The sequence below is a fragment of the Molossus molossus genome, unplaced genomic scaffold (assembly GCF_014108415.1).
Source record: "Molossus molossus isolate mMolMol1 unplaced genomic scaffold, mMolMol1.p scaffold_m16_p_16, whole genome shotgun sequence".
NCBI classification, from domain to species: domain Eukaryota; kingdom Metazoa; phylum Chordata; class Mammalia; order Chiroptera; family Molossidae; genus Molossus; species Molossus molossus.
This window is the reverse complement of record NW_023425351.1, coordinates 30652522-30671405: the sequence shown is the minus strand read 5'-3', so window position 1 is coordinate 30671405 and position 18884 is coordinate 30652522. Positions and strand designations below refer to the sequence as shown.

General features: G+C 41.9%; 1 protein-coding gene across 1 annotated transcript in view; it reads right to left on the bottom strand.

Annotated features, from left to right (window-relative positions):
- The window catches only part of CRISPLD1 (cysteine rich secretory protein LCCL domain containing 1), a 38710-nt gene extending 22987 nt beyond the window's left edge, over window positions 1-15723 (bottom strand). The window contains exons 1-2 of the mRNA XM_036264080.1: window positions 15696-15723; window positions 14428-14750 (exon numbers count right to left, since the gene is read on the bottom strand). Of these exons, the coding sequence (XP_036119973.1) occupies window positions 14428-14688 (261 nt within the window). The 5' untranslated portion in view covers window positions 14689-14750; window positions 15696-15723. The remainder of the gene's footprint in view (window positions 1-14427; window positions 14751-15695) is intronic.
- Between the last annotated feature and the right edge of the window lie 3161 nt (window positions 15724-18884).

Below are 18884 nucleotides of genomic sequence, written 5' to 3'. Positions count from 1 at the left end.
TATCAGGCAAGCCCTTTATTTGCCAATCATGGGCATACTATTTCTTAAATTCATTACTTAAATTAGGCCTAATTAAATTCTGCAAGTAATTATACAAAGATATAATTCAAGTTGCTGTCGTTATTAACCAAACAAATTAGGTAAGAAAAAAAAATTGGTTACACAGTCCCAGAAAATGGGCACGATGCTGATTTCCTTTTGTACGCAGTAGGTTACATGGTGAGAGAGTACAGTCATCCCTCAAAAGCAAGCAGGTTTCCAGGTAGAGCTCCCTGGAAAGTCATTTGTCTTAAAGAGACAAACACATTCTTGTCTTCGATCTTCGAAACCAGGTTCTTGCCAAGCACTTGGTCATAGGTACAGTAAAACTACACTTACCCATAGGTTTCTAACCCAGCAACCTCACATTCAAAGAGCAGCCAAGAACCAGAAGAAAAGCAAACAGTTTTTAGATGGCTTAAAAAAAAACAAAAAACAATGCTTGAAACCACTGTCATGATTTTACAGTATGAAAGGTGGAGTTAAATCCCATCCCCTTCCTTTCAGTTTGAGCTGGAAAGTGACTCCTTTCTAATGAACAGAATGACATTGTGAGACTTCTCAGGCTGGGTTAGGAAATATAGCCTCTACCTGGATATTCTTCTTTTAAGGCACACCTGAGCCCAAAATGAGGAGCCCAGCAGCCCTGCAGAAGTAGCTGGAGAGATCACATGGAGAGATAACACAGAGACAGAGATGCAGGAGAAGTTTCTAGTTTGAGTTTTCCCAGCCCAGGCACGAGATCGGTCAGTGTGCAAGTTCAGGTCACTGCAAACATGCGAGAGACCCAGCGAGAACCACCCAGCTGAGCCCTTCGGAGACCTGAAGACCTTTATTCAAGGTCATTTTACTCTTTCCTGCACATGATGCCACAAACTTAGACATCTGTTTTTCCTATGAAGTTGAAGATGGGTCCTTTTTAGAGAGGATATATATAAAACCAATCCCAAATTCACAAAACATGTTATAATTTGTTTAAATATCTGCTGTATAGACAGTGAAATAAAATCTAAAACATATTTAAATCCTTTAGCCTAAGTTTTCTTACTTGTAAAATGTGTCAGTTGAAATAGAAGGTAACTTATGCACCTTCAAGGACTAAAATTCAATTAAGTATACACTGTGGATAAGCTGTTTTTATGGTGTGACAAGTTTTCTATCTAATCCATTGAAAATGAGGAAAATATATCAAATGAACTATAATAAAGCTAAACTAGGGACATACAATACTTTAATATAAGAACTGAGGCACAGGAGCCTGCAACTAAAACTTAATATCAACATTTAATAGATAATAATTAGTGACAATTTTAATTTTTTTATTTTTAATCCTCACCTAAGGATATTTTTTCCATTTATTTTATTATTTTTTTTAGATAGAGTGGGAGGGAGGGAGGGAAAGAGAGAAATCGAAACAGCAAGGTGAGAGAGACACATCGATTAGTTGCCTCCTGCATGACCCTATCTGGGGCCAGAACCAAACCTGCAACCAAGGTACATGCCCTGGACCGGGAATCAAACCCATGACTCTTTTGGTTCATGGGCAGACCCTCTAACTCCTAAGCCAAACAGGCCAAGGCAATTAGTGACCTTTTTAAAGTAATTATTTATTTAAAATCTAATCAAGCATAGGTGTTTAGGTCAAGTTCAATAATATAAATCAAGAAGATTCTTTTTAAAAAAAAAAACTACTAAAAATATAGTTGCCCTAAAAGAAATATTACCACAACAGCATGGAATGTATATTTTTATGCTACAACATTATATTTCAGGGTTTAAGACCACCAGTAATTCATACCAATCCCATTTAAATGTAGGTTAGTCTCTATACATTTCCACTTAAGTTCAGGTTTGTAAATTAAATCAAGATGGCCTGAAGGGCTTTTTTTCCCTCTCTGAACTATTCACCCAGCACTAATTTAAAGCCAAACCGCACTTAAAATTACTATTTCTTTATAAGATGGGTACTTGAGGTGTGTACAAATGAAAAACACTCTATTTTCCACCTACATCCTAAGCTGTTTCTTCTCAGAGCACAACAAAGTGTTCAGTGAAGTTTATTACTAAAAGAAACAGAAAGCAATTGACACTCTTTGTCTCTAACGATATGTTTAAGCCAGTTCAACACCGAGGCTCTATCAATGTGTGTGTGTGTGTGTGTGTGTGTGTGTGTGTGTGTAAAATCTCAAATATTATCAAAAGACTCTCAAAAGTAAACCTAGAACTATATAGTAATTTTAGTATTAAAATGTTATACTTGTGGAAATTGGAAATTATATGGCTATCTACACATGTACAGACAATTCCATTGACTGCTATACTTTGGAAAGTATGAATGAACATATAGTTCTGATTCCTACCAGAATAACTGCTATACTGCTTTAATAACAGACATCAATGAAGGTCAGAAATCACTCAACAATGTAGTTTAAAATAAAGTTAATATTGCCAGTTTACCAGTACTTTAGGCAAAACCAGTACTGTACACTATGCAAAAACAGTCATTAGTCATAGTAATTTTTCTTTCTCTTTGACATGGAAATAGTGTTCTCTCTTAAAAATAATTAAGTGATTTCCAAAATGATATAATTTTCTATTTAATATGGACTTTAAACTGTGCACTGCTCTCTGGCAAAGTAATAACATGAAACCATAGTGGTATTGAAAAGGCAGTTTTGGTAGAAGTCAGATCTAGGCTGGAAGCTGTGGTCTTACCACCCTACTATTGAAAACTGTAAGGAACAGAATAACATTATTTTAAAAAACTAGGAATTTGAAAAATGAAGTCCACAAGAATGTATATTTGAAATGTGTATTCATCTGCACACTTAACTCAGAATGCCCCCTCACATCTTTTTAAAAAAAAATATTTTTCCTTTATTGATCCTAGAGAGAGGGGGAGAGGGAGTTAGAAACACCAAAGAGAGAGAACATCGATTGGCCGCATCCTGCATGCCCCATACTGGGGATCGGGCCCACATTGTGGGCATGTTTCCTGACCGGGAATCAAACCGGCAACCTCTTGGTGCATGGGTCGACACTCAACCACTGAACCACACAGGCTGGGCACCCCCTCATATATTGAGCTGTTGGAAGTAATAATTCCAGCTTTCAATGGTATTGCGAATCCCCTTCCTTAGGGCTATGTCTCCTGGACATTAGCATGTAAGGCCAATAGAGATACATTTTCCTCTCCTTTCTTACATAAACAGAGATAAAAGTACACTTGTACTTGGTTCAAATTATGAGTAATTAAACCATATAATAGACCCTGGAAGTTTTCTTTGCTAGTGAAATTGTATCTTTTCAAATTTATCTGTTTGATTCTATCAAATTTGATTTCTTTCCTTATCTGTAACATTAAGTAGCTGGAATAAGTCTCTTCAATTTCGTTTAGCTTTGAAACTCTATTTTTTTGTACTTATAGTGTCTTATCGAATGCCCCGTAGAACTTGCAAAACAATACAAACTGGAAAATAAAATTTGTATTGATAATTGAAGGCATTTCTTGACTAAGAAGCAAAAGCTGTTTGGTGGTTTTCAGGATTGTAAAACCAAGAACATCTCAGATCTTCCAATTATGTCTAGAGCAGAGCTCAGTTGTTCCTAAGATCATCCAAAACTGATCAACACAACAGAAACTTAATTGATTGAATAAGACAAGAAAAATATTCTCAGTAAAAAGTTAACACCAGGCCCTGGCCAGTTTCTACTCAACGGTAGAGCGTTGGCCTACGGACCAATGAGTCACAAGTTCAATTCTAGCCAAGGGCACGTACCTCGGTTGCAGTCGTCCCCAGCCCTGGTCAGGGTCATGCAGGAAGCAACCAATCGACATGTCCCTCTCACATCAATGTTAGTCTCTCTCTCTCTCTTTTACACTCTATCTGAAGAATAGAAAGATATCCTCGAGTGAGGATTAAAAAAAAAAAGGTTAACAACAGGCCTCTCCAGTTTAGTCCTAAAACCCAATGGTATAATCATTGAAATAAAGCAGTTTACTCCATGTAATTTTCCTCTACAGCTAAAAGAAAGAGCAGGATTTTTCAGCCAGCTCATGAATAGAAGTAGTTGAAGAAAATTAGACATATTGAGTTATCTCTTTCTAATTACCACCTTTAAAGGATAGTTCTTGCTAGGCCAACTGTTCGGTGAAAAACAGGTTTGCAAATTAACCATCCCATGGCAAAATGAAATCCCTCCCAAGTCACTGTTATGTTTTCTTATTTAAATCAGAAAGTGCAATTCAAGAATCAAAGGAAATCAGTGTCAATGAGATCCTCTCAACAGCAGTAAGCTCACCTCCAAGAACGAATTTGTTCTTCTAGAGAAGCAAAACACTTGCCAGTTCACGAGATTTAAGATTCAAATTCCAAATACAACGCCTCATTATGAAATCTTCAAAGCCACCTTTTTTTGCTCCCTGTTGGTGGTATTATTAGAACTGTACAGAAACTGACATCAGTGAAATAAATAATTCTATCCCTGCTGAAGGAGTGTGTGGTGTTTTGTGACCAAGTCATCTGGCATAAAAAGTCCTATGGAAACCAGTAATACATTCCTGACAACTCGGAAATGACCTCAGGTGTTTAACTACTGCTTCACCTGTTTTGAAAAGACTTTGTAGTTCCAAGGAAAATGCGCAAGACTCAGATTTCAAAGGAAACACCTGTGTTACTCGGCAGCCAGGCCTTGCCGGGTCCTGAGCCGCATTACCTGGGGCAATGTACTTATTGGGGTCTCCGGAAAGTTAGAGACAGGAGGCAGCTGGGGCGGTATTTTCGTTAAACCCCACGTCAAAACAAGGCCTGAAAACCTTAAAAATGTAGCAGTCAACAAATTGAGGACGTTGCCTCTTTATTTTATTAAAATTAAAATAATTCTTGACATGGAAATGTAATATGTGGACAAACTCACAAGATTTTGGTTAAACCCAGTATGTCAATGTTGTACAGAGAGACTGAATGTGTGATGCAGGGTGGACCGTCCTGGTGGGGCAGCAGAGCCATTGGACAGACCCTTGCATTTCTATGGACTGTCTGCCAACCCATCCCATCTCACCTCCCGGCCAAGGCCCAGGCTGGCCCTAAATTACCGAACGCATTTGTGTCCCTCCCCTCTTCAACATGGGCTGCCCCACAGCTGCCTCTGGACTGTGAAAGAACTTACCAGACACCAGGAGACCTTTTTAAAATGCCAACTCTGGCACTGGCCCCTGTGGCTCAGTGGTTACAGCATTGGAAAGATAAACTCTCATAATAAATCACTCTATAGTATCTACTTCTGCATTAGCTTATATTTTACATTTAATTGCAGAATAAAAATAACTTGGGTGTTGAAAGGAAGATAAAGTATTAATTGTTGCTATTGGTTATACTTAGGGATGCTTTTCCAATTTTCAAAAAGAAATAGAGATGGGTTGGCAAATGAAAAACTTCTTGGACAAATTAGTACAAGAAAAAGTTTATGGACACACAGACACTGAACCCAACAATTTCACACCAGAACAGCAATTTAAACCAAAGGCTAGCATTTAAAACAAACATTCAAATGTATATGTTTACATACTTTTAGTAAAACTGCTACAGTAAGTGGCTCATTGTTCCTAGATTGAGAAATCGGTGTTGAGTTTTCACTAGTAATTCCTGCCTCAATGATGATACACTGTTATTCTTCCAAACAGTCATTGGAAGCTGTGGAAGCCATATGGTTTCCTGTTTCCCCCGGCTGCTGGAAGCTCAAAGCTGGTTAAATACCCATAGCATTCTCAATTAGACTTTTAGGCATCCATAGGAATGTGCCTCTTAGCTTTGTTTACTTCAACAGTTAAACAATGACGAAGGTGATAGTTTAAAAATACAGTAGTCCCTCGTTTATCACAGTTAATCCTTTCCAGACTCTAGTGGTTGCACCTGGCATTGAAGGATTCCTGGGGTGCTCGAATACATAGGCCTACAGTCTATACGAACAGTAATTTTCATTTTAATTGTAATACAGGGGTGTATAATTGACTCAGACAACCAATCATTTTCACTGTCTCGATCAACTTTTTAATGAATATATTTGAAAAAACTGTGATAGAGTGAAGCCGCGAAAGTTAAAACGTGAAGTGATGAGGGACGACTATATATGGTTGACTGTATATGGTTTGTGCCCTGGCCAGCTTGGCTTAGCGGTTAGAGAGTCGGCCCGTAGACCAGGGAGTCCTGGGTTCGGTTCCCGCTAAGGGCACGTACCTCGGTTGCAGTTTGTCCCCAGCCCCGTTGGAGTCATGGGGCTAGTGACCAGTCGATGTGTCTCTTTCACATTGATGTTTCTCTCTCTCTTCCCCCCTCTCTATCTGAAGATAAATGCAAAACAAACGCCCTTGGGTGAACATTTAAAAATACATATATATATATGGTTTGCAAAAGTCCTTATTTGAAAATCTGAGAAAGAATACCATGTGAGGTATTCATTTAGTCCCAAAAGGCTCCACTCTACAAAACGAGTTAATTCCGGCTCTCTCAGCCCCAGATTCCCATTGGATTTGACCAATGGGATTTGGACAGGAAGTCAGAGGGCAGAAGGTGAATTTAAGTATGTATTACCCCTTTTCGATCCCACTTATCACCTCTAAGTACAGATGTTCTTCAATTTAGTATGGGATTACTTATGTCCCAATAAACCTGTTGTATGTTTAACGAATCATTGTGGAAAATGCATTTAGTACAAACCTACAGAACATCACAGCTGAGCCTAGCCTACTGTAAGTGGAATATGGTCATTACTGAACAGGAATTGGACCATTATCCTGTTCTGCTTCTCATGCTAAAGTTCTCATCTTCTGTTGCTTATGGAGGGAGTGAGAGTAGACTGGTTTTTGGGGAGGAACAGCGGGCATCCTTATTCTGGGAAGTGAGGAGGCAGAGGTGGGTTCCAACTCCTCTAACCCCTTGAAACTGGGTTGGCAAAAGGAGTATCCAGTAACCAGGTGATTTCCGGAATCTCTCTAGCTCCTCTGGAAGTCACTACCAGTTGAAAGATCCAGAATCTCCCCCATTGATATTTCAACCAGAATGGACACTCCCACCAGTTTTCAAAAAGCTGCAGCCAGGGTTTGGGTGGATTTAGACTTGCGCCAGAGGTGAGAACTCCCAGGCGAGTGGCTGCCTGGCTGACAAAGGCAATGTCATCAGTCCTGCAACAAGGCCTCCCTGAACTTTCTGAGGCTGATGTGTGATTGCAAAGGGGTTTTAGTGTGTATTCACACCCTTGCCACTTATCACCACCTTTACAGCTACAACCCCGCTCCTAGTCACCATCAGCTCTTGGACTTATCCCTATCCCAATAGCCTGTCACACTGCTCACACCTTTGCCCCACCTCCTACCACATAGAGTCTGTTCTCAACAAAGCCAGAGTAATTCTGAATAAGATCATGCTGTTCGTCTGTTCACAAAGCTTAAAGGTCTTTTCATCACTCAGACTGAAGGTGAGCCTTTACAGCGATCCACGTCTGTCTTCCTCACTCAGATCCCCAACCTTGTTTCCTGCATCACTTCAAACCCCCACTCCTCAGCCACACAGGGCCCCTTGCTGAGTGTGGAGAGTCAAGGTTTCTCATGCCCACTGGGGCAAGGAAGGGTGTTTTGTTGTGTGCTACTAGGCTCTAGATGGTGCCTGGCATATGGTAAACTCCTAATACCTGGAAGGAATAAGCAACAGTAGAAATGTCAACATTTTGTGGCATTTCTCTGGCTCTGGGTGTTCACTCTTCTGTTAAAACTACTACTTTGTTCCTGCTAAGACCCTAGATTTGCTGCTTACATTTAAGGGAGAACCTTTAATCTCCCAGAACTCCAGGGTAATCACTAAATTCAACAGAACTGGACTGTAATGTCACGTTCTTCCTATAGGTATTGCGACCTCCAGTACAATGTCCACAAAGAAAAATACATTAACAGGAACGTGTTAGTCTTAAAAAAACACACACACAAAGAAAACCTATCTATTCAAATAAAGGTTTCTAAATTTTTAATTCTGTAAACCAAGATACTTAACACATAACTTTATGATAGCTATGTAATATTACTAAAATTACTTTAGGAAAATTAGATAAGCCATTTCAAACAGAGAATTTTAAAAAGGCTTAATAACTTCAAATAATGATAATAGTCTTTAAGCCCAGAAAGATATTTCAAGCACCTTTCAATTAATGTAAATTATATATCTATAATATATATACACATTTTTTAAATGTTTGAATTTTTGAAAATTACCAGGCTAGTGTCATGTGCAAAGAGAAAACTATTATTTTAAAAATTGAGTTGCGCCCTGGCCAGTTTGGCTCAGCGGTTAGAGCGTCGGCCTGCGGTCCGGAGAGACCCAGGTTCGGTTCCCGCTAAGGGCACATACTTCGGTTGCAGTTTGTCCCCGGCCCTGGTTGGTCGTGCGGGTGGCAGCCACTCGATGTGTCCCTTCACGTCGATGTTTCTCTCTCTCTCTCCTTTCCTCTCTCTCCCTCCCACTCTATCTGTACAAAAAAAAATGGAAAAATTACCTCGGGTGAGGATAAAAAAAAAAAAAAAATGAGTTGCAATAAAACCTTAATTGCAGTGAATTCCTGTCACTTTTAGCAAGCTAAGAAATGTGTAAACCCTGAGCTTTAAGTAAATGAGTCGTGAGGCCATCATTTCATTATCTTCATTTATTCTGCATTTAGGTCATTAGTAGCAAATAATGTCAAAAGACAAGGAGTCACGAGAGTAAACAGACAAACTCACATGCTAAGAACAATTTTTCAGGATTGGGTTCAGGCTACAGTCAGAAATAGGGCAATATCCAACTAGCATCACTCTGATCAGCAAACCGGGTTGTCCCACACCCAGTTTCTGGAATTATCTGCTGTGCTGAAGCTCAGAAGCAGCAGCTTGATTTCCAATGTTAAGCATGGCCTTAGAGAGAATGTAGGTGACCAACTGGAACCAAGCCATCGGCATGCACCACGGACCACAAGGACCGCTGGTTGTTTGGCTCAGAGCCTCAGCCGCCTGGCAAAAGTTGGGGTACCGAGCTGTATCGTGTTCAACATTTGGAAATGTATGTGCCAAGGCTCCCCACAGCCACACCCACACGTGGGTAGGAAGCCACGTGCCCTCCCGCACAGTCAACAACATTCTCCTCAAGACATGGAAAAAGCTATAGCGGTGGAAAATGGCTCCTATAATTGTCCCATGTGCCCTTTTTAGGCAGTGTCCTGGTTGCTAAGGCACATTCTAGACTTTTTTGTACCACAGTGAACTATTTTGGATTTTAGTTAAAAATTGAGTTATCTATGTTAAAAATCTGTAGCAAGAGGAAAACACTCATTAATTCATTTTATTATTTAAATTCCAGAATATTTGAATATTTTTACTAGAATCTCAGTGGCTCTATATTACTAGACAATTTATAGTACGCCATGACAATTTCACCAAGTGGGACATACTCCTGAATTATTTGAAGCACTTATTCAACTTCGTCTCTTGTGTTTCCACATCCCATGTCAGTGTCTCCGGTGTTGGTGGCACCCGACCTGCCACAACTTTCACTATTTCCATCGCTCTTTCTTACCTACCCCCGTTTTTATCTCATACATAATCTCCCCCAGCCCTGGCCAGTTTGGCTCAGCGGTTAGAGCGTCGGCCTGCGGTCCGGAGAGACCCGGGTTCGGTTCCCGCTAAGGGCACGTACTTCGGTTGCAGTTTGTCCCCGGCCCTGGTTGGTCGTGCGGGTGGCAGCCACTCGATGTGTCCCTTCACGTCGATGTTTCTCTCTCTCTCTCCCTTCCTCTCTCTCCCTCCCACTCTATCTGTACAAAAAATGGAAAAATATCCTCGGGTGAGGATAAAAAAAAAAAAGTGATAATCTCCCCCATTGTTCCATCCACCCCTTCATTCAACACTTATTTATTGAGCATCTGATAATATTTAATCAACACATATTTACTGAGTACTTCTACGCATCAGGAGCTTACCTTTCTAGGAATTCAAAATTCTTGGAAAGGAAAACAGACATGGAAATATTTAATTACAACAACACTCGAATACCGGACAGGCTTGAATAAAATCCTTTCGGAGTCCAGAGGGAGTGGGGCAGGGGGAGGGGCGCAATCAAGAAGTTTTACAGAAGATCCTTGTACTTGGGCTTGAGGGAGAGTTGGGAAGGAGACAGGACGCACGGCGTCTGGGCCCAGGGGAACCCGAGCAGAGCAGGAGAAAGCAGGAGAAAGTCCTGCCATCTAAGAACGGTGAGTAGTTCAGTGTGAACACAGATTCAAATACACACAAGGCAGTCGCGGGTGAGGGGCCTACTGGACTGGCCCTGCTTCATTTTCTGAGCCCATCAGCATGGGCTTTACCTGTGTTTGCAGGGACCTAACACACGTTGTGTTCAGCTGAGCAACCACCCCAGATTTGTTTGAGGGAAAACAGAGATTGAATAAGAGTGAGGAAGGGGGACTAAAGTAGAAATAAAATAGGAATAGACTGGTATAGTCTGCTGGCTGGGAGCCGTGGTACGGACTTCGGGGTGAGCAAAGGTTAGGACGAAATAGAAGAGATGGAGTCAAAAGACATTTCCAAGACAGAATCTACAGAACTGGCAAGTCATCGTGCATCCAGGCATGTGCCTGTGTGTTGTGTGGCGGTGGGTGGAGAGAAGGCAGGGGCTGAGCCTGTGCCCGATTTCCTGGTGTTGCAGTTGCTGCTGTTTGCTTAGAGAGGACTGAGCAGGTGCCTGTGAGACAGAATCCAGGAAGGGAAGTTGCTGGATAGGCAGCGGTGGTTTGCTTTCTTTTTAGACATTTTAAGCTTGAAGTAACTGATGGGTAATATGACACAGACATGACCCAGGCGGTAGGAAATATAAAAACTAATCTGACAGAGGACGGCTGGATGGAGATCTAGACTACGGAGCCATCAATAAATGGATGGTGTATAGTCAACGGAGTAGATAATGCCCCGAAGGAAGGGAGAAGGCCAAGAGAGAAGACCTGGGGACAGTTTGAAGAGCTGAGCAGCAAACAAGAACATGTGACCAATAACCAGAAAAATAAAAGGACCGAGTGACGGAGTCTTCAAACCCATGGAAAGGGAAGGTGTGAAGAAATGTGTTATCTCACTACAGCCTGTGGGGTTTATATCCTTGCACCAATTTGACCAGTGAGAAAGCAAAGCCCAGATGGTGGCTGCCTGTCGGATTCACATACCAGTAAGCAGCACAGACAAAGGGGATCCTGCTGCTATCTCCCTCTGTCCAAAGGCAGTGTCTGTTCCTCTAAAATCCATGGCCTCTGCCGCCACAACTTCACTTGATGACCTGGAGGCTCCAGTTTCTCCTTTTACCCTAAGTTCACTGTGGGTAATCGCTGTCCTTAGGGTCACTGATCTCCGTAATCAATACTCATTCTCCCGCTCCTGATTCTGCCACAGGTCTGTGCTTTCCATCTCTGCCTCCAGCACTCAGCAACCAGCCTGCTACCCCACCTCTGCCCGTGGCTCTCCTCCACCCGAGATATGCCTCCACTGTTTGCCCGGTTTGTGGTCCTGAGCACCTTCCAGAACAACGTGTGTATGTGCCTCTCATCTCCCCCACTGATTAACTCTCGCCATTGGGACTGTTCCATTAGTCCGTGCTTCCTGGCATTATTCATACACAGACACAGAATTTGGTTCTCTTTGCTTACTTGAAAAGTTTCGAATGTGTCTATTCTTTCTTCTCAATCAGCCTGTAAGCTCTTCAAAGGAAGAGGTGGTTTTCCGGAGTCCATTTTTTAACCCCATTAATTAAATGAGTGTAAGAGCAGGCGGGGATGTGATGTCAGTAAGTGTGAATGAGGCTTGGCTGCCACAGGGTCAAGGACAAGGAACAGACTAACACAAAAACTAAATGTAAGTAAGGCAACTGACTTTTCAAACTTTTAATGTCATTGGACCCATAGATTACAGTGGTCAAAAGTGGTGGCATTTACCATAGAGAACTGCAGATTTTACAGGAAACAGGTCTTGAGCCAGTGTTTAGATTTTTCTCAGAATAAAGTCACTTTAAATAACTATTTGAATAAATTACATTTTCACAAGGTTCATAAACATCTGTACTTATAGTCTTTGTAATACATACACCAACAGTATTTAGAATAAAACAGTACTGTTCTTTTAACTTCCCCTTAAATCTATATCCCAGGAAACGTGGTCCAGTATTCCAGCTGGGCACCGGACCCCCTGCAGCCCAGCTCGTGGCCGAGGCCCAGTGCCCTGGCTGCTTTCTGGATCTACATTTCAAGGACAGAATAAACCAGTGAAACATACCAAATCCTCAGATAAACGGCCCAGACCAGACATCATACAATAGACAGTTATTTTCTTTGGAAGTCAGACAAAAGAACGAAGCACAGAACTGTTCTTTCATTATTTCCCTATTACTTGAAACACACATAAATATTCTCAGATTTTTTGTGTGGGTCTGAACTCCCAAGTTCTTCCTTATTTTAAATTAAGAAGCAACTGCACACTTCTCCACGTGGAGTAAGCATACAGTGGCTGACTTGGAAAGACCCCAAAATGGGCTCTTTCTGTTTGAAAGCTCACAGATGAAGAAGTCATGGAATTTGTTTACTTTGGACACTTTCAAATACATGAAAAGCAGAACTGTGAAACCTGACTGATGTCATTTCCTGCACAGAATTCTGAAAAGAGCTAACAATTTCCTCAGATATTCTATTATTTACACAGTAAGTGGAGACATAAAATTAATTATGTCTCATTATTATTTCATGAGACCTTGCAATATGTCTGATAATGAGCTAAACTTTACACACGTTATCTCATTCAGTGCTCACAACAACCCTCAGAGGTGAGTACACGTGCTAGATAGACATGAGGAGACTGAAAGCGAGAGAAATTAGTAAGTTGTCCACAGCCTCAGAGCTAAAGGGTATCGGTGCCAACATTTAAATGCAGACAGCCTGATGGCCAGGCCCCAATTCCACATCTCCGCTGAGTTATATTGAGTGCTACCTACTTTCTTTCGGGTGAAATATTTTCCCAGTGAAAGTTAAAATACTATAATGCCATATTTTGTAATGGGTAATGGGAACTTTAAACTCCCATGTTCAATGAAAGTTACCTAAAGAGAGAATACCTATCAAAACTAATGTAAATGCAGAAAAAAAGAAAAAACGAGAATGCACGGAAATTAACTGTGCCCTGCAATGTATCTAAGGAGAAATGGTATTCCCAATAGTCATCACGTAAGTTCAATATCACTAATGATTACGTATTATCAGTTGTTGATGGTGCATTTTTTTTTTTTTGAAATCCTCGCCCAAGGACATTTTTGCATTTATCTTCAGATAGAGCGGGAGGGAGAGAGGGAGGAAGAGAGAGAGAGAAACATTGATATGAAAGAGACACATCCACTGGCTGCCACCCACACGACCCCAACAGCAGCTGGGGACAAACTGCAACCAAGGTACATGCCCTTAGCAGGAACCAAACCCGGGCCTCTCTGGTCTGCAGGCCGACGTTCTAACCGCTGAGCCAAACTGGCCAGGACTGATGGTACATTCTTAATCCAGGCAAGTAATATAATACATTTTTGAAATTTTAAAAAAATACTTAGGGTAGGAAGTAGTATATTAGTGAGTTACATGCAAGCAGTGTTAAAAATGATTTGTTTCCCACACTTGCTCCTTTACTGTAAGCACACATATGTGATTATTAAGGATAGGCCACATATTTTTATCTAACCTTTTGCCCAGGCTGACTTGCACACCTCCAAGTTCACGAGTAAAATCCAGAGAAGGAAAAGTCATCGCCAAGCACTCAACATAAAGCAATCACAGAAAGGTGCCCTTTACAACATGTCATTTACATATCTGTAGGAAACATATTTGAAACACACACACACACACACACACACCCCATAATCAGCAAGCCAGAAAGCTTCTTCAGATCACTGGTCCCTGATTTTTCAGATCCACCATTCATAAGAAGGTTCTATTAGTTAAGAATTAGAAACTAATTGTTCTACTAAGTCACTTAAAAGCAAATACACCAGCTGTTCATATTTTCATAATCAGAATGTTCCCAGATACAGTGGAATTTACAGCACTTAGCAGGAGTATTCACATCTAAAGGTATTTAATTAATTCTGTTCTGAAATTCAAAAAGCCCTTAGAGTGAAATAAATACTAATTAAAGTATATGCATAAAAAGATACTCTCCAAGAAAAAAAACAAACAAAACATGTTTATGTCATATTGGACGAATGGTAAAAGATTAAATAACAGCACCAGGGAATTTAACCAGGCAGGCTAAAAGCATCAAAAAACATTTCTTTGTACATACCATTAGAAAAATTTCCTTACCATATACTCCATATTAGATGCTGTTGGGTACACCTGACTTCGTAATTTATTATGAAGATCCAAGATACTCTGCATGTCATCGTCTGTGATGGCCCTTTTCCCTCTTTGCTTGGCCGTCCACCACTCACCATCCTCATCCATGTACTTTTCCAAAAGTTTTTCCAATAAAGTGGCATTAGGAACGACCATGGCTGGAATTGCTTTAGCCATGAATAGCAGCACTGTGGTCACTCGGAGCCACTCCCGCGTGGTACACTTCATAATGAATGATCTCAGGATTTCCCTGGGAAAACCTCCAAGACAGGCTCTTCCACTCCTTTTGGCTATAAGGACACGCAGTGTGATTAGCGTGAATATCTAGGCAGCTATTAATTTTCTAGTAATAAAAGTAAAACAACAGTTACAAATGGAGTGTACTAGTTTGATGTGTCTCTATAAAATGCCAGCGAATGGACATGCACTTTTGAAACAACTAATCCCACCCAATTTTTCCTTAACACATTGAAATGTATTGTTTCCACAAAACAGACAACACGTTTTCCAAGATAATATGCATGAGGATAAAAAGAAATGGCAAAGTTGCCCAAAAGAATCAAAGCTTTAAAATAATTTCTGAATTACAAGGCTTTAAATGACTATAATTACATACAGCCTGCAAAGGGCATTACCTACCTAGAATGTTTTATATCAATGTAGAGGTCCATGTTTCTCAGTGATCTAAGGCATTTTTTTTTTTTATCCCAGTGTCCTATCTACAGTTCACAGACACTCGGGATGTCCGAGACATTCTGAAATTGAGGTGACTATTTTAAAGTACACAATGTCACTTATATATATCCATGGGTGCAAACAGAGGGCCCAGGCAATAAAGGCGTATGAATGGTTCCGGTCACTGGAGAAAGTCTCCTCTTGCCCAGATGCAAGCCCAGAACTCAATCATTATTTCCTGGGAAATGTGCCTAACCGGTGGCCCGCACCCCATAGAACCGACAATTCACCAACTATTCACACGCAGTTTCAGAGCTTTCTCGGCCACTCGCCCCAAGCGCACCCTGCTCCTTTAACCCGAATGAAAAGCGCGCGCCCGAAAGAGGGAGTGAAACTCACAGAGGCTCTTACAAGAACCAGCTCCCCGCAGCCACCCACCCTCGGGTCTGACCCTGTTCTGCAAGCTCGTTTTATTGAAAAGTTGGGGTTAGGAAGATGAAGGTAACTAGGCAAAGGAGGATGCGTGACGACTGGGCGAGGAGTTTCAGAAATGTCCTTACCTCTCCAGTGTGAAGTTCCCTACGAGAGCGGAGTCCAACGCGCCAGCCGCCCCCCCGACCCCGCTCCACACGCCACCGCACTCAGTGAGTCCACTTCGGGACGGACCGGGCACCGCGCGTCCAGGGCGACCCGGGCGCCGACTGCAGCGGGACGCGAGCCTGGGCCTCCGCGTTCCCGCAGGACCTGCACCAAGGAGCAGGCAGACCTCTCCAAAGTTAGCGCCTGAAGTCGGAGCGCACAGGGACCCGCCTGGTCAGCTGGCCGGGGTGCGCGCCCCAGCGTCTCCGAGCGCTCTCTGCAGGAGCTGGGGGCGGGGACAGCAGCGAGCCGGGCGGCGAAGGCAGGCGGCGACCTGGGACTCCAGCTCCGAGTGGCTGCGGTGCGCGGAGCCGGGCGCCTAGAGCTTCCGCCGCTCGCTCCAGCCCCGGGCATTTATTGCGGTTCCTGCGCGCGCACGTGACGCGAGCGCCCTCCTCGCCCACCCCCACCTCTCCCGGCCCTGGACCGGCGCCCGCCGCGCAAGCAGGGAGCAGCCCAGCGAACCAGGACGCTCGGCCTGTGTGGGGACCCTGTGGAAAGTGTGTGCAAGGAGAGCCCCAACTCCTCCTCCCTCCGAGGTTCCCACCTCCCCGTCCTTTCCAAATGTGATGCAAACATGGTTTTAACAAACCCTTTCAGAAAAGGAGCTACTCCGGAGAGCTTGAAGGGAGAGGAGAGGTATTAGCACCTTCGCGCTTGGAGATGCCGAAGAGGAACTGGGGGGCGGGCGGGGGAAAGGAGGGGAGAAGGGCTTTTCCTTTTATTTACCCCAAGGGGTCGCTTGTTTCCAAGAGCCATTGTCTAGAATTCAGAAGTTGCTGTTTTTGGCCCCTTTAAACCTTGATGGTGACCAGATGGGGAAGGGGTTTCATGGAGTGATGGGTGATGCGTGACTCAGGATTGCCTGACAGTTGAGAGCCCACTTCATCCATAAAATATATGGCATTGGCTTAACAAGGTGACCAAGGCACTTTTCTCCCCTGATGATGTAAACATTTATGGAGTTGATATAAAGTGTACCCTCAATTGATTTATCAGAGCTATGTCGACAAGAATTCAAAACCCAAACCTGGAGTTAATGGTGAAATGAGCGTGTGAGTTTCCTTGTTGTTCATGCTATAATCTGGAGTAGGAAAATTACTAATTTTAAATTCACAAAGTCTCACCCTACTGAGTGTGGTATGGCTTCTACAGGAACATTTTTTTTTAATTAAGAAAGTATTAATTAATTTGCCTTTGCTTCCGTCCTGTAGTGAGCCATGATCTGAATTTTCTTTATCTCTAAATGCTCAAGTCGTAGCTTATGATCAAATAAAGTAAAACATTCTGATAGTAACTCCCAAATCATCGCAAGCTGCTTCCTGTCTCCACCATCCAACTACGCTTCATCAAACCTAAAAATTCAGATCAAATAAAGAAAAGGACATCACCTATCAGAAAGTCACAGGGGTGAAAGGTTTTGGTGACATACAACTTTCATAGAAGGTGTAATTTTGCAATTTCATTGCAGCTTAAGCACAGGAATACTATTGCAGTTGTAGTTTACAAATATTTGTTTATAACCCTCATGCACAGGGTTCAGAAAACTGACTTTACCTCCTGAAAAGTGACGGAAGACCCCCAAGTTCATGCTCAAAGAACTATCATTTATCACAGCAGATAAAGAGCATGCTTCTATACTGCAGTTTTGATTAGGTATTATTAAGTATACTGAGCATCAAAAAGCATTAAAAGTAATAACATTACTTTAAGAATTTTCAAAGAGAATTTGGTTTGGAAGAAGGCAATTAAGGCGATAAAGAAATGAAATGCATTGACTCTTGAATGTTTCCATTATAAACTTTGTGTATATTGTATATACTTTATACATCAGACACCTATAGGCTTACATTAAAGAAAATAAGTTTTGGTTTTAAAGTTTTAATTCCAAACCTTTCCCCAGGCAAGAAAAATAAAAGTTTATATTCCTTGTCTCAGTGTTTCTGTTGGCTTCCAATATGGTACTGCAGGTCATACTTTTCTGTAAAAAAAAAAAAAAAAGGATTTAAAAATTTACTATATTAAACATTAACATACCTGAATTAATATATATTTTGGAAATGTCATTTTAAAGAATAATCAAACACAATATTCTCAAATACTCAAAGATGCTACTGTTCACATTTTTACTTGTTGAGAAATATGTATGTAGACAGAAGAAAACATCTCCACACAGAATTCATGTAAAAGTGGCACTTTGGTTTGTGGCTAAGGCTGTTACTTGTAAGGCCATGGTTGTTTTTAGCATTAGTACTTTCTTGTGGCAGACACTGGTTGGTTGCCTAACCCAAACCAGCCTTCCACCCCTTTCTTCCAAACCCAGAGCTCCCAAATTGCTGGGGGTGTTCCTCCTTGCACGGGCTGTCAAACTGGCATCCTTAGAAGGTAAAGGTTGGTCAGTTAAAGCAAGTCATCACAATCCATCCCCTCTACAGGAAGAAATGAACTTGAGGGTGAGGAGGAGGGTTGGCAAGTGTTTTCTTTTGTGATAAAAAGAGGTGCAAACGAGAAAATGTCCCTTCGGGTGCTGATGTGTACATTTGAGAAATTTAAAGATGCATATTTTATGGGGCAAGAAAAGGACACCCTTGAGGACAGAGACCCATCATGCTGGCCGAGCAGAAAGACAGGTGGTGCCGGAATCTTCCTGCCAGTCCTTGAACACCTCCCTTTTTTCTGGTTGTCAGAGACAGTAAATATAGGGTTTAAGCCACAATGACTTGGATATTTAGTTACCTGCAGCTCAAAGATTTCTAACTGATCTATTTCTACAAAGAAGATACATTCCTCTGGCAATGTCACATTTTCTCCATGGTGCTGCTGCTAGTATTTCCTGCTCACGTGCATATTTAGGACTTATCTTGAAATAGATTCACAGGTGTGTTTTCCATCTGTATACTTGCAAAAGCGGGTTTATGTTCATCTTCTGGCATTTCATTCATTGTGTCGTCGCATGACCCCAGACCTCACTCTCAAGCCCAGGTGCTAGCAGTTCTGTGACCACTCTGTTACTGACTACACCCTCCACTGGGGAATGTAAAAATGGAATTTGTGTTGTTTTGGGAGGCAGAATCAGTGTAGTGAAATGTTTTAAAGCATGAGATTTTATT